At 47.6% G+C, this 24,279-nt stretch overlaps 1 protein-coding gene across 3 annotated transcripts in view; it reads left to right on the top strand.

The window, feature by feature from the left end:
• The window catches only part of MTAP (methylthioadenosine phosphorylase), a 192,801-nt gene that overhangs the window by 128,427 nt on the left and 40,095 nt on the right, over positions 1 to 24,279 (top strand). For all 3 annotated transcript variants that reach the window (XM_029606853.1, XM_029606844.1, XM_029606862.1), the window contains exon 7: positions 21,097 to 21,219. In XM_029606853.1, the coding sequence (XP_029462713.1) occupies positions 21,097 to 21,219 (123 nt within the window). The remainder of the gene's footprint in view (positions 1 to 21,096; positions 21,220 to 24,279) is intronic.

Below are 24,279 nucleotides of genomic sequence, written 5' to 3'. Positions count from 1 at the left end.
GAGTGCAGCAACCCACCGCTTCCTCTTCCCTGTGCGTGTCACGCTCCCGCGTTTGTGGGACAGGGTGGTCCGTGACCAGTCCAGCCGTGCTGGCTGTGTAGGGCGCCTTGAGAGACAGTGCCCATGTCTTGCTTCAGCCCTTGCCCTGATGTCTTCAATGTCTTGCTTCAGCCTGTCTTGGATGTCTTGCTTCAGCCCCCGTCTGACGTCTTCTGTGTAAGGACTCTGTCTGCCCTCGCCTCTGTCCGGCCTGCCGCCTATTGCTGTACCCAGCGGCAGGTCTGAAAGGGCCGGGAACAGTCGGAGGACCGTTCATCAATCAACATCCCCGTGTTGGTTGCCATGGGCGTGCAGGTCCGGCTGAGGGTCAGACTCCACTCCTTACTCCCTGCTCCTGTACCCGCCTGGCTCACCATGCCTGCTCGGCTCACCTCCCACGGTGTGGCTTGGGGCTCCCTAAGTCTTGCCGTGGCCCAAGGGCTCACTACCCGCTTGAGACGACCGCGCTCCACGCGCGCTCGTAACAATGCAAGCATTATCTAGTTCCTGATCCACCAGACTAATCCAGATTTCAAAAGGTTTTCAAATTTGAGTCTCTTTATTGTGGTATAAAACATTGAACTATCCAAGTTGGTCTTTAGAGAGGCACATGCAACATTTTGCTATTAAGTTTTCTAAACAAACTGAATGAGTATATAGTGGCTTGCAAAAGTAATCAACCCCCTAAAACGTCAGCAAATGTGTGTGCATTACAAATGACACGCAGATTATTGCAAACCATTATGCTCTTAAAGTAAATTTTCAAAATCCCAATTCATTATTTTTCTGCATTTTTTGTAAAATAAAATACTGAAAAATGCTGTTTGCGTAAGTATTTAAACCCCTTCTTTTTAGCCACCCTCCCATGCAGGCCAGTTGTATGCAGGGCTCTTGATATGGGTGACTATTGCACCTCCATTCCAGTCTCAGTACTGAACTCTGTCGCTCCTTCAAAGTGATTGTTGGCCTCTCTGTGACTTCCCTCACAAGTCTCCTCCTTGCTCTGATGCTGATTTTTGAGAGACAGCCTTGTCTAGACAGTGTCTGGGTGGTAAGATGCAGCTTCTATTTCCTCACAATTGATCCAACAGTGCTCACTGGCATATTCAAGCACTTGGATATTATTTGGTAGCCTTTTCCTATCTTGTGCATGTCTATAACTTTCTTTAATTTCTTTAAAAAAGCTCTTTGGTCTTCATTTTCACAGTCTAATTAATGGGACTGTAATTAGGAGGTCTTTTATCCAGAAAAGCTTTTTTTAATTATGTACAGGTAGAGGCCAATTATAAGCCAATTGTTAGAGCAATACCTTTCATTTGTGTAAACTTGGAGCTTCCACAGCACAGGGGTTAAATACTTATGCAAGCAGCATTTTTTCAGTTTTTTATTTTATTTTACAAAAAATGCAGAAAAATAATGAATCGTGACTTTGAAAATTTACTTAAAGAGCATACTGGTTTGCAATAAACATACTGTCTGGAGCAATCTTTGTAAGTGTCATTTGTAATCCACACAAATCTGCCTACTTTTTAGGGGGTTGAATACTTTTGCAAGCCATTGTAAGTGCCTGGTATAAGAGGCCTAGTGGCATGATAGCAGAGTGAACTCCAATGTGGGGGGTGATTGGCTGGCAGGAGTAGCAGCACTCCATGCGGTCTGCTCTCTGGGTCTGTGGGCAGCACGGTCGTCAGAATCCATGGAGGCAGTCACAGTGGTGCGGGCTGCAGGGTTTCAGAGCTTGTGCAGTTCTGCCAGTCCCAGGGCGAGCTCTCTCTTCTTCTTCTTAGCTATGAGCTTCTGTTTTGAAACAGGAAGCCTGCTTGCCCAGGAAGGAAGGGGACTGCAGGGATCAGCAGTACTGCACGTGCTTTGAGTTCTCACAGCCTGAACAGTTGGCTGTGGAGGACAAAATGGGGGAGTTAAGGGAGAGGAGGACTAGGAAAGAAAGGAGAAAGATAATGAGGAGGAGGAGGACAGTGATGGAAAAATGGAGGGGAGCTGGGAAGAGGGAGGAATAAGGAAGGAGCGTGATGGGAAGGAGGAAGGGGAACTGTGAGAGAAAAGAGGGTGGGATAGAGAGATGGGGAAGGCAAGAAAAGAGGTGAATGAGAGGAGGATGTGAGGAAGGGAGAGGAGGAGAGGGGTGATGGGAAGGTTGTAAAGCAGGAAGGAGAGATGAGGGAAGTTGGGGAGGGAAAGGTGTGAGAGATGTGCGATAGGAGAAGTGTGTGAGATGGGAATAGGGTGAGTGTGTAGGGAGGAGGGATGTGTTGGAGGAGAGGAGTAAGGGAGGGGAGAGACAAATGGAAGAGAAATAAAAGAAGGCAGCAGAGTGAAAACATCTCTAGAAGAAGGGCTGGGAGAAGGCAAGTTGGAAATCATAGGGGAGAGGAATAAATAGGGAAAGGCTAGAGAAATGAAAATGAGAACTCTAAATAGAAAAATAAAGAAAACAGCAAACAAACTGAAGAAGGGTAAAGAGAATAGAAGATCAAGAAATACAAAGGTTTAGCAATATTGTATGAAACTTACAACCAGCACCTTTCAAAACAAATCGTAGCATGTGCTTTTTCACTCTGTGCGCTGTCAAGCTGTGGAATCTATTGCAGGAGAACGTGATGAAGGTGACCAGCATCTCAGGGTTTTAAAGAGGTTTGGACAAGTTCTGGAGGAAAAGTCCATAATGCAATACTAGCCAGGTAGACTAAAGAAAGCTACAGCTATCCGGGGAGTAACAAGAATTAGGATCCACTTTTATAGAATTTGCTGGGTACTTATGACCTGGATTGGCCACTGTCGGTGACAGGGTACTGGGCTCAATGTACTTCGGTCTGACTAAACATGGCAGTTCTTATATATTGAAAATTACCATTCCATTAAAGGGTGAATTGGCAAACCAGGAGTTCAGTGGTTAGTAAGCCGCGGATGGAATGAGGAGTATTTTTGCTTAGCTCTTGGGTCAATATATTTGAATCAGAAATTCTCGTTTTATGGTGGTATGATATGTGGTAAACTGGGATTTCTGCATTAAATGAAGTAAAGCTCAAGTTAACCATACTGTGCTCCTGGAGAAAACCGAAGTCCGTGTAGGTTATGATAACAATTTTTTGGGGGGTAAAGACCCAGAAACATAGCCCTCCCCCCCCCCCCCCCCTCCATCTTCAGGAATTTCTGGGTGAGGAAGAGGGAGGGGATGGAAATTCCCCTCTGCTTCAGTCTTCCCAAACAGATGAGTCACCAGCCGCCTTTGTGAAATGATCGGTCCGCAGATGCTGTAATTACTGGCACTGTGAGCTCCTGTAATGTCGTGTGGGACGTCAGTCTGATTCACTTTTTCAATAATCAAGCGCTGCTATCTTGTCATCGCCAGGTGTTTTAATGCGCCCTGTGCAAGAGTCAGGTTTGGTTTCTTCTGCCTCGCAATGGAAAATACCATATTAGCTCAAAATAAGATGACGTATGCCTAAAATCCACCTTCTCTTATGTTCAGGGCCCAGACTAGGGAAGAGGAAGAAGCAAGCCCAGCTGGAGAGGGGCGAGTGACGTGTTCAGATGGGCGGTGGGTCAAGGCTTCTGGGAGGAGGAGGGGGGGGAGGATGGTCTTCAAGCCATGGATCTTTAACCACACTGGAACCGTAAAATCGTCTTCCCCTGTCAGGTCTGAGCGGCCATACCGCTGGCTCCACAGGAACCAAAAGATGCACAACTCAAAACATTTTATCTTCCTGACAGCCTACCCACCTGAACGCTTCATATTCCCTTGGGGCATAACACTTGTTTCTTTGCCAGCTCAGGCCCAGAGTAGAGGAGCTGCTGCTGCAGTGGTGGGGCCAACAGCAGGAGCTGTTCTTGGGTAGCTGTACCTGGGAAGGAGGTTGGGGGGGGGGGGGGGGGGGGTGTCTGCCAGGGAGCCCTGTGCAGGGGAGGGGGAGGGGGGGGGGGAGGCTGTCAGGTATGAGGTGCTAGGAGCCTGCAGGAGCTCTGCAGGTGCCATTGGAAGCTGAGTGCCGGGAGTGAGGCTGGCATACCCAGGGTGTAAGAGCCACAGACGAGACTGGAGGGATGGTTGGCAAAAGCAAGGGGATCAAGTCTCTCTGGAGGGAGGTGGCGTGCAGAGAAATCAAAACAAAATAAAGTAAGGAATAGAAATAGAATTAAGAAAGTAAAAGGCAAAAAGAACTTTAATGAAAAATATTTCTCCCTTGCTCTGATTTATGGGGTTCATCTTATATTTTAAGAAGATATATATTCAAACCAATATGATATGCCAAATATTTCAGTGTTCACTCTAATGATGTGACATCTGAACCTTATTGACGGGTCGATCAGCTTACAGTTGGCAAAGACAGATCCTGATCCGTGCAGGCTGTCTGATGCATGGTTGCTTTCAAACTGTGAAGCAAAAGCACGAATTGCACAAGAAAGGGGCTGGCATTCAGAGCCCACTACCCTGAGTTCATATTTTTCAATGCGCTGTTTTATATCATTTTTTAGATTTCAGTTAAGCTGTGTGTCCATTTTCAAGTGAACAGCCTGTGCTTTTGTGGTTATCCTGGAAGAAAGGGGAATAGGAGGGGCAAAAACCCTCACATCAATGTGGGGAGAAAGGAGGGATACGTATAAATCCTATGGACTTATGTTATTGCTGGCACAGACTTTAAAAAAAAAAAAAAAAAGCTTGTCTTTGCGTGTTGGCATGCTTAAGCGTTGCTGGAAAATGCACCACAAATTTGTTGATGTCATGGCACTCATCTGCTTTTTAATGTCTAAGCAACGGCCACATGCAAAAGATGAGCAATGCCTGGAATGTGCAACAGATGTGGCGGTCTTTCTTTCAAGTCCTTTGCTAGGTGTTGCATAATACACCGCAATCACTGTTGAGTAACACAGTTTTTCCCATGTTAGGCCATACTCATATATCTTGAAGCCAGACTGACATGACTCCTATGTTACATTGAAGTGTGAAACAGGATTTTAGCAAAATTGTATTTAGAAATCTTTTTTTATCACTGTCAACACTGAAGAGCATTAACTGCCAACTCAGGGGTTTCATCAATTACTAAAAATAATTTCCCATCATCCACAAGTTTCCTTATTGCTGCTTGCGGGTAGGTGAAAACGTCAGGCATGTATTTTTCTTCAAAAGGACAACAGTCCAGACAAATGTGAGCTGCTGGTGCATATTTGCGAAATAGAGTGCACACCCACCTTGAACCCTGCACTTATGGTATTCGTTCGTTAGCTTAAAAGTGCAATGCAGGTACCAAATTGTGAAGAAAAATCTGCCACTGCTTCTTTCTGGTCTTGTTCTTCCAAAAAAGCTTTCACTGGAGCCTGTGTTGTCTCTTTTATTTCACTTTATTTTAATTTCAAATAAGTCCTACTGTTCAAATGTTCAATACTGTTACTTTTGTCTGGCGAATCACTGTCATTCTTTTTTGTATTTTTTTTGTATTAGCAAGGTGATTCGCTGCAGTATTCTTGCTTGGATTGTTTTTTCCACCCATAGCTAGTGCATTTTATTTAACCGTTTTGCTGCAACAAATGAAGCTGCAGAGACTTTAAAAGGAGGCTTTGTAGCATAGGGTTTCCTCCTTTTTCCCGGTCTCCGTACTCGGCGTGCCTTTCCGACATTCATCCCGCTCTGTGGGAGGTAGAGTGATGGTGGCAGCCTGGCGGATTGAACAGCCTCTGTAGGCTTTGCCCCACTCTGAAGCTTTTTCACTGTGCGCCATATGGTAGGCCGCAACGGCATTTTGTGCACTTTCTTAGGCTGCCCGCTACAGGATTGTTGGTTCGGCATATGTGTCTAGCTGTGCGTCCAGGTTGTGTCCAGTTTTTGGATGCTTAGTCGGGCCTCGTAATATGTGCGTCTAAGTTAAGTGGCGCCTTAAGTGGCCGCAGACTTACCTGTGCGCACAAGTTGTATTGTGCGCTTAAATTGTTTTATGGCACTTATTTTTGGGATGCCTAGGGTTGAGATGCTTAAGTGTTGGATGCCTAGGTTGGACACCTAGTATTTTTGGAAGTACAAAAAAAAAAAACAAGCTAGACACATGCCTCCGGCTGTTGGCCATAATGGTGCCATGCCGAAGAAACCTAAGCACCTTTCTCTTTGCACTGTCTGATCAAGGGACAAGCCCTCTGCCCAGCCTGCCACCTTAGAGCGACACAACCTGAAGTGGCCTCCGCCTTATGCCAGCAGTGCGAAGAGGCTCAGGGGGAACCTAAGCAAGGCCCCTCACAGCCAGTAGAGGGTTCCGGATCCACTAACATAGTACCCCGGACCTCTATATCTCAGACTCTGCGCCTACACAGGAAGGCACCTCGGGGGCTTCCACTATAAACCCGCCGGGATTTAATATGGACCCAGGGACCTTCTCCTGGGTGGAATTCTTCAAAGGGCTACAAACCTTCGTCCAGGCGCAATCAGTACTGCTGGCGACACAGGCCCAGTCTCCACCAGGAGCACAAGATCTTCCAAGCATCTCTCGGACCTCTTGAGACGTGCCTCACCTAGGCAAGAGCCTCCCTACAGGCGATACAGACACCTCGGGGGACGAGACTGACTCTCTGGAGGAAGGGGAAATCCCTCCAGGGATGGAACCATACCGAACCATGCTGCGATTCTTCTCCAAAGACGAGTTACCAGCTCTCGTGTCTCTGACCCTGAAGACACTGGCCATTCCAGGCCTGGGTATCACAGGGGAGCCAAAGACGAACCCCATCCTGGTGTTCCTCTGTCAGGCCTCATGCTATTTGCCAATGTTGCAGGTTATACAACTGATTGACCTGGAATGGAATGCCCGGAGGCCAGCTTCAAAGCAGGACGGGCCTTAGATAGCCCTATATCCCCTGGAACCCACGGCCAGGAACTCCTACAGTTCCCAAAAGTGTACGCCATGGTCTCCGCCATCTCTAAGCGCACAACCATCCCGGTCGAAGGAGGAGTGGCACTCAAGGATGCCCAGGACAGACGTCAGGAAGCCATCCTTAAACAGTCCTTTGATGTAGCAGCAATGACCCTGCAAATCGCGTCCTGCTGCGCCGTGGTAACACGTGCCTACTTGCTTCTCGCCCGCAAACACGTCCGCTGAAACATTAGAATCGGCGATATCCTTCCTCATAGATGCGACCTCAGACCTAGTGCGCACCTCAGCCAGGGGCGTCTCCTCCATAGTGGCAGCCAGAAGACAACTATGGCTCCGAAATTGGTCAGCCGATGCGACCTCCAAAGCGAACCTCACGAGAATGCCCTTTAAAGGATCCCTTTTGTTCGGAAGTGAATTGGAGAAGTTAGCCAACAAATGGGGCGAATCTCCAGTACCTCATCTATCAGCCGATGTGACCTCCAAAGCGAACCTCACGAGAATGCCCTTTAAAGGATCCCTCTTGTTCGGAAGTGAATTGGAGAAGTTAGCCAACAAATGGGGCGAATCTCCAGTACCTCATCTATCAGAGGAACAAAAAGAAACCAGCGCTCTTCTCCCCGAAGAACCAAGGGCAGAGGAGCCCAGTGCTTTAGACCGTACAAGAACACATACTACCAAGCACCTCACCCCACAGGCAGGTCCCAGTCCTTTCGGAACAGACACAACAAGAGGGGAGCAGGCTCAGGTACAGGCTCCAGCCGTACCCCACAATAAGAATCAGCAGACCCATCCACAGGAAGAAGTCATAGGGGGCAGACTTACCCTCTTCTACCAAAGATGGGTCGAGATAACGTCAGACAAGTGGGTCCTAACCATCTTTCTAGAGGGATACTATCTGGACTTCCATAGCATTCCTCCAGACAAATTTGTGAGATCACCGTGCCATGCCCTCTCCAAGAGGACGGCAGTGGAAACCACACTGACAAAACTACTCAACCTAAAGGCGATAACCCCGGTGCCCACGCACCAACAAAATACAGGTCACTATTCCATCTATTTTATCGTTCCCAAGAAGGAGGGAACGTTCCAGCCCATCCTGGACCTCAAGACCGTCAATCGTTACCTGAGAGTACCACACTTCCGCATGGAAACCCTACACTCAGTCATAAGGGCAGTACAGCTGGCAGAATTCCTGACTTCACTGGATCTATCCGAAGCCTATCTGCACATCCCAGTCCATCATGACCATCAGCGCTTCCTACGCTTTGCGATACTGGACCATCATTACCAGTTCCGGGCGCTACCCTTCGGACTAGCTACTACCCCTCTGACCTTCACCAAAATCATGGTGGTAGTGGCGGCAACACTGGGGAAAGAAGGAATCCTCGTACACCTTTACCTGGACAATTAGCTGATCAGGGCAAAATCTCCAGAGGAAAGTCACCAGGCGACCACCAGAGTCAAGAATCTACTGCAGAGTCTCGGGTGGGTCGTCAACACAGCCGCCTACAGCCCTCCCAGTAGCTACAGTACCTGGAGTCTGCTTCGACACCAAGCAAGAAAAAGTTGTCCTCCCCCCTCCAAGGAGAAGGAAACTGATGGGTCAACTGCGAAAACTGTTGAACTATGCTCACCCCAAGGTATGGGACTATCTCCAAGTCCTCGGTCTCATGAAATCAACCCTGGAAGTCGTTCCATGGGCAAGGGCCCACATGCGCCCACTACAATATTCCCTACTGTCACGATGGAACCCGACGTCCCAGAACTACTCCATTCACCTCCAGCTACCAGCAGAGGTTCGGACCCAGCTCCAGTGGTGGCCACAGAAAGACCATCTGAGCAAGGGAATAAAACTATCCCCCACTGATCTTGATCTTGCTCACCATGGATGCGAGTCTGCGAGGGTGGGAAGCCCACTGCCAGGAACTGATGGCCCAGGGACAATGAAGAGGTGGGATGGAACATAAACCGACTGGAAGCCCGAGCAGTCAGACTAGCCTGCCTACGTTTCGGTCACAGACTCCGGGGAGAATCTATCAGTCATGTCTGACAACGCCACAACAGTTGCCTACATCAACCGCCAGGGAGGAACCAGAAGCCAACAGGTGTCCCTGGAAATAGACCCCCTCATGGCGTGGGTGGAAGCAAACCTGCAAGGAATCTCAGCCGCCCACATCATGGGAAAAGACAATGTCTCTGTGGACTACCTCAGCAGAGAGAAGCTAGACCCAGGGGAATGGATGCAGTCTTCCAGTTGATAGTAAATCGCTGGGGAACCCCAGCCATGGATCTCCTGGCAACTCGGTCCAAAGACCAAGTTCCCAAGTTCTTCAGCCGCAGACGAGAACCGCACTCCAGGGGAATCGATGCCCTCGTCCAGACCTGGCCACAGGAAGACCTACTGTACACATTTCCCCTATGGCAGGATCATCCGCAAGATAGAACACCACAGGGGACTAGTACTTCTAGTGGCCCTGGACTGGCCAAGAAGGCCATGGTACGCAGCCATGCGAAGACTTCTTGCAGGGAACCCTCTGTGCCTACCTCCACACAGGGACCTTCTCCGGCAAGGACCGATCCTCCACGAAGACCCAAATTGATTCTCTCTTATGGTCTGGCCATTGAGAGGACTCGCCTGAAGAAAAGTGGATACTCTTAAGGCAGTGATTGACACCTTGCTCCGAGCAAGCAAGTTCTCCACATCTCTAGCTTACATAAGAGCATGAGAAATTGCCATGCTGGGTCAGACCAAGGGTCCATCAAGCCCAGCATCCTGTTTCCAACAGAGGCCAAACCAGGCCACAAGAATCTGGCAATTACCCAAACACTAAGAAGATCCCATGCTACTGATACATACGAATATGGAGAGTATTCGAAGCCTGGTGTGAGGACCGCGAGATCCTTCCGCGGACAGTCAAAATCCCCATGATACTGTAATTTCTGCAGGACGGCTTGAAGAACGGGTTGTTTCTCAACTCCCTCAAGGTTCAGGTGGCTACACTGACTTGCTTCAGAGCCAAAGTGGATGGCATCAGTCTATCAACCCATCCAGATGTTTCCCGCTTCCTGAAAGGGGTCAAACATCCGACCACCATTAAAGTGGCCGGTGCACCTATGGAATCTCAATCTAGTACTAGACTTCCTAGTGGGAGCTTCCTTCAGACCTACACGCAGTCTGTCACTTTGGCTCCTGACCTTGAAGACTGCATTCCTAGTGGCAATATGTTCAGCCCGTCACATCTCTGAGCTTCAAGCCCTATCATGTTGGGAACCGTTCCTCAGGTTCACACCGGAATCCATACAGCTTCGCACTGTCTCCTCTTTTCTTCCCATTTTCATCTAAACCAAACCATCTCGCTGCCATCTCCAGACGAACATAAGGACTCGGAAGATTCATGCCTTCTGCACCATCTTAACATCGGCAGACTCCTAGTCCGATACAGCAGGAAGAATAAGGGGGAAGCGGCCTCGCGAGCAACCATAGCCCGCTGGATCAAAGAAGTAATCAAGGTGGCCTACGTAGAGGCAGGGAAGCCCCCACCTCTATAGCTCAAGGCCCATTCTACAAGGGCCCAGGCAGTGTCCTGGGCAGAAACCAAGATGCTCTCGCCTGCGAGATCTGTCGGGCGGCGACGTGGTCTTCCATACATACCTTCTTCAGGTTCTACCGCCTGGATGTCTAGGCCCGGGAGGACACAACCTTTGCAAGGGCAGTACTAAGTGGGCCATGGGCAGCCTCCCACCCGGTTCGGGAGTAGCTTTTATACATGCCATTGGTCCTGAGTCCATCTGGCTACATGCTAGGAAATGGAGAAATTACTTACCTAATAATTTCGTTTTCCTTAGTGTAGACAGATTGTCTCAGCAACCCGCCCACGGCTGCCCTGGAATCCGGGAACCTCAGGTGACAAGCCCCAAGTACAAGACAAGCATGGGTAAGCCAGGTATTACCCTAGTTCAACACACCCATGTTGCCGGCTGTCGGCATTATCGGGTTGAGTGCACTGGCGGTCTCCAATTGGAAATCAGTTGAACCAGTCCTAGTTAATCAAGTTAACCAAGTTATCAGAGCACATATATATCCACAATTGCTTTTCGAGGAGAATACTAAAGAGCAGAGCTTCCTGCACGGGTATATGTAGGCTGACGTCAGCTTTGAAATCTGACTCATTCTTCCATCTGCTATCAGGAGTACACTATACCCATTGGTCCTAAGTCCATCTGTCTACACTAAGGAAAACGAAATTATCAGGTAAATAATTTCTCACAGGACAAGCAGGATGGTAGTCCTCACATACGGGTGACATCACATGATGGAGCCCAATCACGGAACACTTCTCTCAAAGTTTCCAGAACTTTGACTGGCCCCTACAGGGCATGCCCAGCATGGCACTAACCCTGCAGCCAGCAGGGGTCCCCCTTCATTCTTGTTTTTTCCACGCAGCAGTAACCACGCGGTTAAGGAGCTCTGTAGAGATTCCTGACGGGAATTTTCCTCACGGAATTACTAAAAATTAATTTACCCCACAGGGGTCCCTCCTTCAACATTTTCAAGCCACGGTACTCCAGTAAGTGTTTTATCCATTTTCCGTCGATTACCGTCGAGTTTGGCCCTCGCGGCCTACTGGCCGTTGACCGTACCGTGGCTCAATTTTTTCATGGCCATGGACTGTAATCCATGGCATGGACATGTAATCCATGCCCAGACTGTAATCTCACCATGTCCACCACAGACCCTCACAAAGTCTGTGTAATGTGTCTCGGATGTGAGCACGATGTCCTAACCTGCACCAAATGTGCCCTAATGACACCAAAAGGTCACAGGGCTAGAATGGAGAAAATGGAACTTCTCTTTCGTGCTCAAACCCCGACGCTGTCTATTGCATCGATGTCGTCAGAACTGGCACCTTCAACTTCGTGCCAGCATCAACCTTTGGCCGGTGACCGTCCGGCATCGACGACTTCTCGGTCTTCAACATCCTCTACTCCCCCTCAGGATCGTGGGGACCATAGAGATAAACATCGCCACCGGCATCGAAAGTCTAAGACCATCGAGGGAGCAAATCATCGACCTCGCCATCATCCGAGCCACTGTCGAAAAAATCCCGTCCAGAAAAGGCACCGACCTTTTCGGCGACTGGGTCACCGAGGCAACCCTCACCCGACAGGGTATCGGGAGCCGCGACTCCGCCTTTAACGGTGGTCCCTCCGGCTATGCCTCTGCCTCCTTCTTCTGTTCTGGAGCCAGGGCTGCTTGCTCCAGGTCTCCGAGAAGAACTGGACCGGATGGTTCAGGAGGTCATTGACAAGGCGATGCATCGATTCCAGGTTCCTCCGGCACCAACACCAGTACCGATTGTGGAACTGACCACCGACCCGATTCCAGCAGCATTGGCATCACTGCTCTTGAGGATGGAAGTGCTCATAGCCGCTTTTCCACCGATGGACTCTGGGTCACCGATGGCTCCGGTGCCTTCCCTGCTTGCTTTGTCATCGGGAGGAGAAACACTGTTCCGCATTCCTCCATCGGGAGTTCTGCCGATGCCTCAGTCATCGATGCAGTTACGTCCCTCAATGCCACTGATCCACCCATCGGTGCCAATACGTCCGGCGCCACCGAGCCATCCATTGAAGCCCTCTATGCCTGCGCCGGTGCTTTCGATGCCTTCATTGGTGCCTCCACTCTGTCCTTCGGAGCCTAGACCAGGACCTTCAGGGATCCCACCGCTGCATCCTCCTCTAGCTCCTAGAGGAACAGGTGCTGATCCCTACAATATCTGGACTGATGATTCTTCACCAGACACCGAGGATTTGCTTTCACCACCTTCACCTACAGAAAGCAGAAAGCGTTCTCCTCCAGAGGACCTTTCCTTTATAAATTTTGTGAAGGAAATGTCTGAATTGGTTCCTTTCCAATTGCAGACTGAACAAGATGACAGGCATCAAATGATGGAGCTGTTACAATTCCTGGATGCTCCCAAGGAAATAACCTCCATCCCTATCCACCAGGTTCTTCTGGATCTCCTCAAAAAGAGCTGGGAACATCCTGGCTCTGTGGCCCCAGTCCACAGAAAAGCTGACACCACCTATCTCATCCTGTCAGCTCCAGGTTTTCACAAACCTCAATTGGATCACCAATCTGTGGTTGTAGAATCTGGCCAGAAAAGAGCAAGGTGATTAAAACCTCACACTTCCTTCCCCCCAGGCAAGGAACACATTTCTAGATGCCATTGGTCGCTGTGTTTCCAAGGAGCAATGCTCATCTCTAGAATTGCCTTTTATCAGCTCTATATGACCCAATATAATAGGGTTTTATTTAAGCAGATACAAGACTTAAGACTCCCTGCCTCAGCAATTACAAGATCAGCTCCAAACCCTAATAAACAAGGGTTTTGAGGCAGGCAAGCATGAGATCAGATCATCTTACGACATCTTTGACACTGCTACCAGGGTATCTGCAGCTGCTATCTCGGCAAGATGATGTGCCTGGCTCAAGTCTTCCGACCTTCACCCTGCAATACAAGACAGACTATCCGACCTGCCTTGTGTAGGAGATAATCTGTTTGGCAAGCAGATTCAACGAACAGTGGCGGAACTCAAGGATCATCATGAGACCTTAAGACAGCTCTCTCTGATACCTTCTGAGTACTCTTCAAAACAACCCTTCCGGAAGGACTCTAAGAAGTCATTCTTCCGCCCGAAGAAATCCTACCCGCCACCATCTAGAACCCGTTCTACGAGACCGTTTCAAAAAGCCCAGTCTCGTCAGACACGAAAACAAAAACCGCAAGCCGGGCCCTGCTTCCAGTTTTTCACTCATTCTAGAGAGCAGCAGCCAGATTCCATTGCCCTACATACCAGTGGGAGGTGGCACTCCATCACCTCAGACCAGTGGGTCCTGGTGATTAATTTCTCAGGGCTATCATCTGAACTTTCTCTCCATTCCACTGGATTCCCCACCTCTACTGACGTGGAGAACATCTGATCACTCCATCCTTCTGGAACAGGAGATCTCCCTCTTCCTCGAGTCCAAGGCAATAAAACCCTACTCTCAGCACAGCCTAGGGTTCTATTCCCAGTACTTTCTTATCCCCCAAAAATCGTGAGGCGTTCGTCCAATTCTGGACCTATGTGCCCTCAACAAGTACCTCCAGCGAGAGAAGTTCAAAATGGTAACCTTGGGCTCTCTTCTTCCTCTTCTACAAAGAGGAGACTGGCTCTGCTCTCTAGACCTCCAGGATGCATACACTCATATCACGATAATTCCATCTCATTGCAAATACCTGAGGTTTCTAGTAGGCCCCAAGCACTATCAGTACTGAGTGCTTCCATTCAGCCTCGCATCTGCACCACGAGTCTTCACAAAATGCCTTGTCGTAGTTGCAGCCTTCCTCAGGACTCAAGGTGTTCACGTCTACCCCTATCTAGACGATTGGTTGATCAGAGCTCCCACTCAGCAAGCTGCTCTGTTGTCCCTGCATCTTAGCTTACACACTCTAATCTCGCTAGGATTTCTCGTCAATTACGACAAATCCTACTTAGTCCCATCACAAACCTTGTCGTTCATTGGGGCAGACATGGACACCTTGCAGGCAAAGGCTTTTGTGCCTCGACAGCGAGCTCTCACTCTCGTGTCTCTTGCACACCAGCTGCAGTCTCAGCACTCCACGACTGCACACCACTTTCTCATCCTACTGGGACACATGGTGTCCTCAGTTCAGGTCACCCCAATGGCCCGCTTGGCCATGAGAGTCATGCAGTGGATTCTAAGGTCACAATGGACTCAATCCATTCAGCCCCTGTCGACCATTGTCCACGCAACCGACTCACTCTGTCAGTCTCTCGCCTGGTGGAGAAATCAAGTCAATCTCCTTCAAGGCTTGCCCTTCCAGGCTCCAGATCCTCAAATAACTCTCACCACTGATGCTTCCAACCTCGATTGGGGAGCCCACGTGGCCGATCTGCAGACACAAGGATCTTGGTCTCCAGAGGAAGCCAAACACCAAATCAATTTCCTGGAGCTTCGAGCAATCAGAGATGCTCTCAGGGTATTTTAATCAAGTCATCCTGATCCAGACGGACAGCCAGGTGGCCATGTGGTACATCAACAAACAGGGAGGGGCGGGCTTCTACCTTCTGTGTCAGGAAGCTGCACAGATATGGGCGGAGGCCCTCTCCCACTCGATGTACCTCAGGGCACCTACTTGCCGCGTGAGTCACACCTTTCAACCACACGAGTGGTCTCTCAACCCCTCAGTAGCGAACTCCATCTTCCAACAATGGTGTTATCCTCAAATAGACCTCTTTGCATCACCTCAAAATCGCAAAGTAGACAACTTCTGCTCTCTCAATCGCAGCCAACACTATCAGCCAAAAGACGCGTTCTCCCTTTCATGGGCAACCGGTCTCCTATATGCATTCCCTCCACCTCCACTTCTCTCGAAGACTCTCATGAAGTTACGTCGGGACAAGGGAACCATGATCCTGATAGCACCTCACTGGCCGTGCCAAGTGTGGTTTCCAATTCTTCAGGATCTCGCCATTCGCAGGCACATTCCCTTGGGAAAAGACCTGCTTCTAATTACTCAAAACGACAGGTACCTACGCACCCCAATCTTCAAGCCTTGTCCCTGACGGCATGGATGTTGAAAGGTTAATCCTTCAGCCATTCTGAACCAGTTTCCCGTGTCCTGATTGCTTCACGGAAGCCTTCCACGAGAAAATCTTATTCTTACAAATGGACCAGGTTTATGTCATGGTACTCTTCTCAATCCCTTGACCGCTTTACCCTTCCAATCACGAAGTTTCTGGACTATCTCTGGCATCTGTCCGAGTCAGGTCTAAAAACTTCCTCCATCAGGATGCATGTCAGTGCGGTAGCCGCCTTCTATAAAGGTATCGGGGATGTTTCCATATCAGTACAACCCCTTGTCACACGTTTTTTGAAGGGCTTGCTTCACCTCAAGCCTCCTCTGCGTCCTCCGGCCCCTTCTTGGGACCTCAACCTAGTTTTGGGTCGGCTCATGAAACCACCATTCGAGCCTCTTCAATTCTGTGACCTTCGATGTCTCCCATGGAAAGTAATTTTCCTTTTGGCAATCACTTTCGCTCGCAGAGTTAGTGAATTACAGGTTCTAGTTACCTCTCTGCCTTACACTAAACTTCTGCAGGACCGGGCAGTACTCCGCACTCACCCTAAATTCTTGCCTAAGGTAGTTTCGGAGTTTCATTTCAATCAATTCATTATACTACCTACCTTTTTTCCCAGGCCCCATTCCAATCCAGGAGAGCAGGCTTTGCATACCCTTGACTGTAAACGGGCAATAGCGTTCTACCTAGACCGTACAGCTGCCCACAGGAAGAGCACTCAATTATTTGTCTCTTTCCATCCTATCAAATTGAAGCAGCCTGTGGGTAAATACTCTCTCCTCCTGGTTGGCGGACTGCATATCCTTTTGCTGTCAGCAAGCAGGTATTCCACTTCAAGACCGTGTTAAAGCACACTCTGTGAGGGCCATGGTGACTTCAGTAGCACACCTACGCTCTGTGCTGTTTCCTGACATTTGCAGGGCTGCAACCTGGAGTTCTCTCCATACCTTTACAGCCTATTATTGCTTAGATAAAGCTGGAAAACAAGATTCCATCTTTGACCAGTCTGTCTTGCGCAACCTATTTACAACGTGACGTACCAACACCCTTCTGCCTGCCCGGTGGGGGTCCAGGATGCCCTCGGCCAAATTTCATCCCAGGCCTAGTGCTTTGCATGCCTGCGTACATTTGGTGCATACTCGGACATCCTCAGCTCGATACTCACCCATATGTGAGGACTACCATCCTGCTTGTCCTGTGAGAAAGCAAATGTTGCTTACCTGTAACAGGTGTTCCCACAGGACAGCAGGATGTTAGTCCTCACGAAACCCGCCCGCCGCCCCACGGTGTTGGGTTCGTAACGTTTTCTTATTTTATTTCCGGCAATACCTGTAGCTTTTTAACAAGACTGAAGAGGCACCCCTGCTGGCTGCAGGGTTAGTGCCATGCTGGGCATACCCAGTAGGGGCCAGTCAAAGTTCTGGATTGGGCTTCATCCTGTGATGTCACCCATATGTGAGGACTAACATCCTGTTGTCCTGTGAGAACACCTGGTACAGGTAAGCAACATTTTCTATTTGTATTCAGACAACAATCAAGAAGGACTGAACTACACAATCTGGGTAAACAAATAAGCGTGGGGGTAGCTTGCTTATTGCGACGGTTATTACCCCAAACCAATTAACCCTGATACTTCACTTTGAATGCATATACAGCATTGCGTTCTGCTTCAACAGCAGGGGGAAATGTGGAAAATAGGATTTGCATTCAGACAACATCCATTGATCTGTGCAATTGGGGTAACTTGCTTGATGCGGTGGTTACTATTTTATTTATTTATTTATTTAAGGTTTTTTTATACCGGCATTCATGAACTCGTTCACGAACTCGTTCACATCATGTCGGTTTACAGATAACAGGGGTGCGAATAATACAACCAAACATAAATAACGTGATGAAGAGAAGCAGTTACAATTAACAAGGGCTAATGAACTGGGAATGTAAGAAATAGAAAGAGATAGAGGAGGTTAATTATATACAAAAGTACAATACAATATAAATATAAATACTACCCTTAATCATTAAGCCTTATGATTTACCTTTGTTGCAACTCCAACATTACTCTCTGCATCAACGGCAGGGGGTGGCAGGAAATTCAAATCAAACAATTACCAACAAGGGCCCTGAACTTGGTGGTCGGTGAAACAGATAAGTATGGGAAAATAAGTGTGGGAGCTTGCTGGGAAGACTAGATGGGCCGTTTGTCTTTTTCTGCCGTCATTTCTATGTATCTGTATGTATCTATGTATAGTAATAAAATATTTCTAAATAGCAGATAGATCAAATAACACCCAATAAGTAAAAGCAAGGATAAAAAAATCCCCCGCTCTTGTACCTGGAAGCCTTTGATTCCCAGTATGAACTTAGGTGGTGACACGCACAAACGTTCTCCCCTCTCTCTCTTGCATACACACTCTCCAATAAATACACACTCTGTTACATGCACTCTCTGTCCTCCACATGATCCCGCACACACATGCCCTTATACACACATGCTGTCTTTCTCTCCCCTAACCTGATCTCACACGCGCACACACACACACATATTCTCTCCTTCATATGATCTCACACACACACACACACACACACACACACAGTGTACTCTTCCCCATATGATCTCACACACATTCTCTCTCCATGATCACACACACACACACTCTCTCTCTTCCACATGATCGCACATGCATGCACACTTATATATACACACACACAGACACACACACACTCATACTTGCACTTTCACATGCTCACACATACACTCCCATATGCATTCTCACACGCTCGCATACACATACTTTTCATTCCTTTCCCCAAAAGGTGAAGGCAGCAGTGGCAGTTTTCTTCTTGGACCTCCATGGCATCAAGAAGTTTCCTCTCTCTTGGCTGTGGAGTGGACGTGACTCCTCTTTTTGACCGCACAGCCTGGCCTCTGTGCCTCCTCTTCGGTCACATGTTTCGATTCCTGCTCTTCCCCTTTTTGGCCAAGCTGCTTGGTCATGCTCCTTCTCTCTCCAGCCATGCAGCCCGGGCTTCTGGTTCTTCACTGCTCTTCGGGCGCGGCCATGTCTGCTGCTGCTGTTCTGCCGCTCTTCAGCCGGGAGGGCCTACCGATGCTGACCCTGCTTCTGCAATCCAGGTGGGACTCTGAGTCTTTTCTTTTGGCCCCGTAGGGCCCTTATTTGTTACTACTTCTGGCTGCGACAGGCAGGCCTCCTTCCTGTCTGCGCATGCCCACAACACATTTTTTCTTCTGGCTTCCGTGGGCGGGAAGAAAGAGGCCCAATCGCTGCAGTCCTGTCGCTATTATCAGTGTTGCTTCCACAATTCTGAGCCAGGTCGTTGGAAGCAGTAGGCCACCACCCTGTAGCACTCTAGGTGGTGGCCTAGTGCTTCCACTGGCCTTGACTGTATTGTAATCTGAAAGTGCAGACAGAAAAAAACAGTTTTCTCCTATTTCTCTAAAGCCACAAAATCAGCAGAGCTTCCCCCACTATGAAGGTGTTTTTGTTACTGGGACTACATCTGACAAAAAGCTTAAACACATTTAAAGGAGAAATGCACTGCAACACAACCTCTTCATCTTCAGAAAAACAAAGGTTGGAAACCAGCAGAGAATATTAGGGGCCCGAAGTAATAAGGTCCGCTCAGTTTTACCTGCAGTTGTGTGCACACTTTTTTTTTTGGTGTGTAAAACTGTATTCCTGATGCAGCAAGGAGTTTGCGCACAGGATGCTGGGCTTGGCGGACCCTTGGTCTGATCCAGTATGGGCATATCTTATGAATGCACTTTAGAAGAAGCCATTCATACCCCTCAGTCCCACCCACATGGAGGGTCTGGATTGGATGCCTGAATGCTATTTAGCCCAGCCATTTTAGGAAGTGTTGCCAGATGGGCAGTTTTCACATCCAGTTGTGCTACTTTTTTGTGAGCATGTGCGGGAAAGTGTTTGGGTTTTTTTTTTTTTGGCTGTGGGATTTTGGGCTTTTTTTTTCGACTTGTGCATTTTTTGGGTCATCTTGCATGGAAAGGAGCAGAGTGGGCGGAGCCTTAAAGTCAGAAGTGCTTGCCTTTCACCAGTTCTCACTGCCTGACCGCCTAGTGCACCTCTCACGAATCAACTACTGGCTGAAACATCACCTCACCCCATCCCCCAACAGATTATGCTCTACCCAACCGCCTCATGCCAGTCTTATCCTTTCATCTTCACCACCACCTCCAGAAAGACATTCCAGGCATCCACCACCCTCTCCATGACAAACATATTTCCTGATGACGGTTCTGAGTCATCTCCCCTGGAATTTCATTTTGTGACCCCCTAGTTCTATTGTTTTCTTTCCAACAGAAAAGATTCAAAGTTCATCATAAAAACCTTTTAGGTACCTGAAGGCCTGTATCGTATTTCCCCTGCACCTCCTCTCTTCCAGGGTATACGTAACGTGATTTCACTCGTACTTTTATGTGCACTGGTGATAGGTGTTCTGGGAATGGAGTTGGGATTTTCACACATATGTTCACATTTTAAAAAGTGTACAAACTAACCTTCACAAGTTAGACCCTCGATAGAGCAGGCGTGAGTTTGTGCATGTTTCAGGACATTTACCTGAGAATTTTCAAAGCAAACCCACTCTCATACTTTCTCTTTGAAAATTCGGGGTAAAATGTGTGTGTAAAATGTACGCAGACTTTACCCCAGCATGCTCTGTTATAAAATTACCCTCCCTATCTCCTGCCTCAGATTCACTCAGCATGTCAGGGGAGAGAGGTTTTGAACTTGCATCCCAAGAATTTTTCTGACTTTGCTTAGGTTCCTAAACCACAAGGCCACACTTTCTTGAAGTGTTCTTTTGGTTTTTTTTTAACTTCTGGTTTTAAAGTTGCTGCTTTGAACTACCTGAAGGCTGTTTTCAGACAACAAGAGCAGCTCCCTTGTGTGTGACTGGCACAGTTGTATTTTAGAAGATCCTGCATTCTTCTTAAGTAAAATGTAGAGTGATCATATATAACCAAACAGATAAAAAGACCTAAAATCTATTTAACTACATGTATTGTACTTGAAAAGAACATTTCTTACCCCTGCTACAAAATAGCTTAAATGTTTCTTTAAACACCTCTCATATGTTTCCCCTGAATCCTTCAGATCCCCCATGTTGGGAAGAGTCTTAAATTATATCTCCTAGAATGGGATCCAGTTTGGCTCAGGCTGTGCATGATGTCATTAAAAGACGAGGTCACCAGTGTGAACCAGTCAGAGGTGATGTGTGATGCCACCATTCTAAGTAGTTCAGGATGTTCAAACCATGTCAGAACTAATCAGTGCAGGGAAGCATGTTAACCCTCCCCATGCACTTCTAAACTATTCAGTCTGTTCTGGCTGCAGGATTCATGTAATGCCATTTTCTGTGTTAAACAAAAAGTGAATTTCATTCTTCAGTTATAAAATGTGTTCAGCATGATTTGCAAGTGAGAAAACGTTCCCCAGCAGCTTTCAAGTTTCAGGGAGGGTATTAAGTGATCACGTTCTTATCCTTTCTTTAGGTTTCGGTGGACAAAGTGTTAAAGACTTTGAAAGAAAATGCAAATAAGGCAACTAGCATCCTGCTAACAGCCATACCTCAGATAGCTGCCATGGACTGGACGGAGACCCAGCAAAATCTGAAGGTTAGTCCGAAGTTTGAACTGGCAATCCTCACGTGGTGGGATCTGAAAGAAAAGGGGAGAATGCTTAAGACTGCTTTTGCGGGTTTGTTTGGCAAGCATCTCTCTCAGAGGATCATATTCAGTGACTGGTTTATCCTCTAGCTAAATTGGTAAATATTGATAAATAAGGAAGGGTTTTACTTTGATCAGCAGTGGTTGGCATTAGCTTGCTGTACATCTGGCTGAGCAAACAACCATATATTTACAGAGTTGTGAAGAGATCCGCCCCTCCCTAAAGGAAGTCTATATGAAAGAAAAAGCTGCAGACCGTATAGGAAATTGTAAGCAAGATGCATTTTTGAGGCCTTCTCACTCGCTTTCCACCAGTACCTGTTAAAGCAGATTGCTTATTCCCATCACTTCTTTAGATCTTTCCAGCCTGAGAGTGGTCTCTGCATTCTCTCCAGGCCTTTAGTGTGTTACCTGTACCATGAATGAACTGGTCCAATGCAAGGCTCCCCTTTGTGGAAAAAATGCCCAACATATATCTTTGGATGCTGTGAGACAGTTTTGATGACAGATGTTATGACTGTAATTTATTAAAGTGTGAGAGATTATGTAAGGCCTGTCATATCTGTTCTTAAATTTAAAAAAAGTTGAAAATGAAGCTAAAGTTAACTGAATCCTCTTAACTGTATTTGCAGGAAGAAGCAGACCAGGAGTCCTCAAATCTGGTACTCAAGCATCACAACCCAGTCGGGTTTTCAGGATTTCCTCAATGAATATGCATGAGATAGATCTGCATAAAATGGAGCCATTGCACATAGCCAGATCTCATGCATATTCATTGTAGAAATCCTGAAAACCTAACTAGTTAGTGGTCTTCAAGGAACACATTTGAGACTGGCTATAAATGCTTCTTGCATCTGCTAAATACTGTCATTTCTTTAATTTGAGAAGCAGACGGCGTGTGTGTATATGTCACCCTTTGTGCCAGGGGTTTGTTTACTCTGGGCCCTACCACCCTTCAATTGGAAATGGTGGACCATAAAACATTTCCTTTCATTGCTTGGACTTTTTGTCTTCGCTCTTTCCTCTTCAGAACGTAAGATTTCTTGTTTCCAGCGAGGAGTTGATTTAGATACGGGCATGTCTTAATGCAGCAGTAGAGCTGGGGAAATGATGGTGAGACAAACCTATCCATCTTAGAAATCAATGCTGCTGTTTTAAGATCGAACGCTGGCTTGCTAGAATCTTGTGCGAGCTGTGAATGGTGTTGGTGCTAAAAACCCCCCAAAAAATCCCAAAACCTAAGTTCTTTGAAAGGAAGCTTTAGCCATTCTGTACTAATTACATTTTTTATTTTTTAAATTCTTTCAGTGACTCCTATCATTCTGTAGAATCCAGGGGAGTAGATGTGCTGGCAACGGAGTCAAAAATTATTTACATAAAATGGTGACTGACTCGTGCCATTCATAATGTCATTTGGGATGTCAGAGCTTGCATGGGCCAATCAGGATAGTGTGTAGAGGGCGGGAGGTTAATTTGTTAAACGTTTCTGCTGCCAGGAGATTGTGGAAATTACAGGGAGTGTTTAAAGAATTTCAAAAATATGACCATAAAAAGGTAGCCTTTTGAATCCTTAGGGTGGTGCGTATTTCTATGGCATAGACAGTACTGAGCGGGCAGAGCAGATCACCTCAGGAAGACTGGCATAGGGAAAGACAGAGTTCTCATATTGAACCTAGAAGCCTCCAGTTAAGCCCAAACACAGTTTCCCCAAATCCACATGAGGATAATTTTCAAACCCTTTTACTCGGGGGGGGAGGGGGGAATAGAGATTTGCCTGGGTAAATTATTTCTCCGCCTCTCCCAACTCAGTCCCATTAAAGGTATGTGAGGAGGTATTCCTGGGGTATGTTTAAGACTGGGAAGAAGGTGGACAGGAAAAGAATGCTCTAATATTCAAATTTCAAAAGTACGTGAGTGCTTGTCCCTGCCGCTCCTGCACAATTTACAGGCGCAAAGTATGTGGGTGCTCAGGGGCGGATTGCAGGCAAATATCAACCCGGGGGATTATTTCCCAAACTGGCCCACGGGGTTTCTGACTTGTGCGTGCTTTCTGGGTGCATGTACTGTAAAAGCTACCAAAACCAGACCAAGCTAATCATTGAAACATACGTCATGTGACCTGAGCCTGGCAGAATTTAGAAAAAATCTCCAACATAAATGTCACATTTTTCCTAACAAACTAAGTAGAGCACATCTTAGACCGGAGGAGAGCAAACTGAGCTGCATCCCTCCCTTCTATACATGCAATTGGTTGGGCCCCCCCACAATTCTGGTTACATGTTGCCTGTATCCTGGAATCCTGGTCCAGTGTTAGTCTTTTGTCAACCAATCTGCTCTTAAACCAGTTGCCGAGTAGTGAGAAAACCACACTGCCAGCCAATGGTTCAGACACACAAAACATTTGCTGTTGTGCTGCTTCTTTTGGACTCATTCAATGAGTGTTCCTCTGTCCCCTGCCCTGCTGCATAATTATGTAAAAGTTGATACTTGTTGCAAGCCTTTCCTCAGCCTGCAAAAGCCCACTCCCGTTCTCATTTTCACCCTTTCTTGGCAGCCTCACTCTCCAGAAGACTCACTAGATCCACAGCCAGTTGTCTCTCTCAAAACTCAGCCCAGCCACCTTAGACAGAATCCTCACTAACACTGCACAGGCACCTCCTCCTGGCTCAACCACTCCCCCTCCCTTCTGTTACAGTAGCTTGTCTGCACTTCTCAGGGCTTCCCCCGCTCTTATACAGTCTGCTGCTTTTATAGTTCTCTGGGCTCTGCTCTGCCTACCTACTGCTAGGGAAGGGGACCAGAAGTGATCACTACTGCCTGCTTCCTCCAGGGTTTAACAAAAAGAAAATTTAAACCATGGCTAAGACTAGATGCATCGCTGCTGCAGCTGAGGCTAGGAAGAGCCTACACATGACAGCACATCTGCAGATGGAATTCAGCTTTCGCACATGGAGCCAGTGCAGCCAGGGCTGCTGCAAGGGTATTAGACATCCTAGACAAACCTTATAG

This window comes from Rhinatrema bivittatum, chromosome 1, assembly GCF_901001135.1.
Source record: "Rhinatrema bivittatum chromosome 1, aRhiBiv1.1, whole genome shotgun sequence".
NCBI lineage: Eukaryota > Metazoa > Chordata > Amphibia > Gymnophiona > Rhinatrematidae > Rhinatrema > Rhinatrema bivittatum.
Note: the sequence above shows the minus strand (reverse complement) of the source record. Positions and strands in the feature narration are given on the sequence as shown.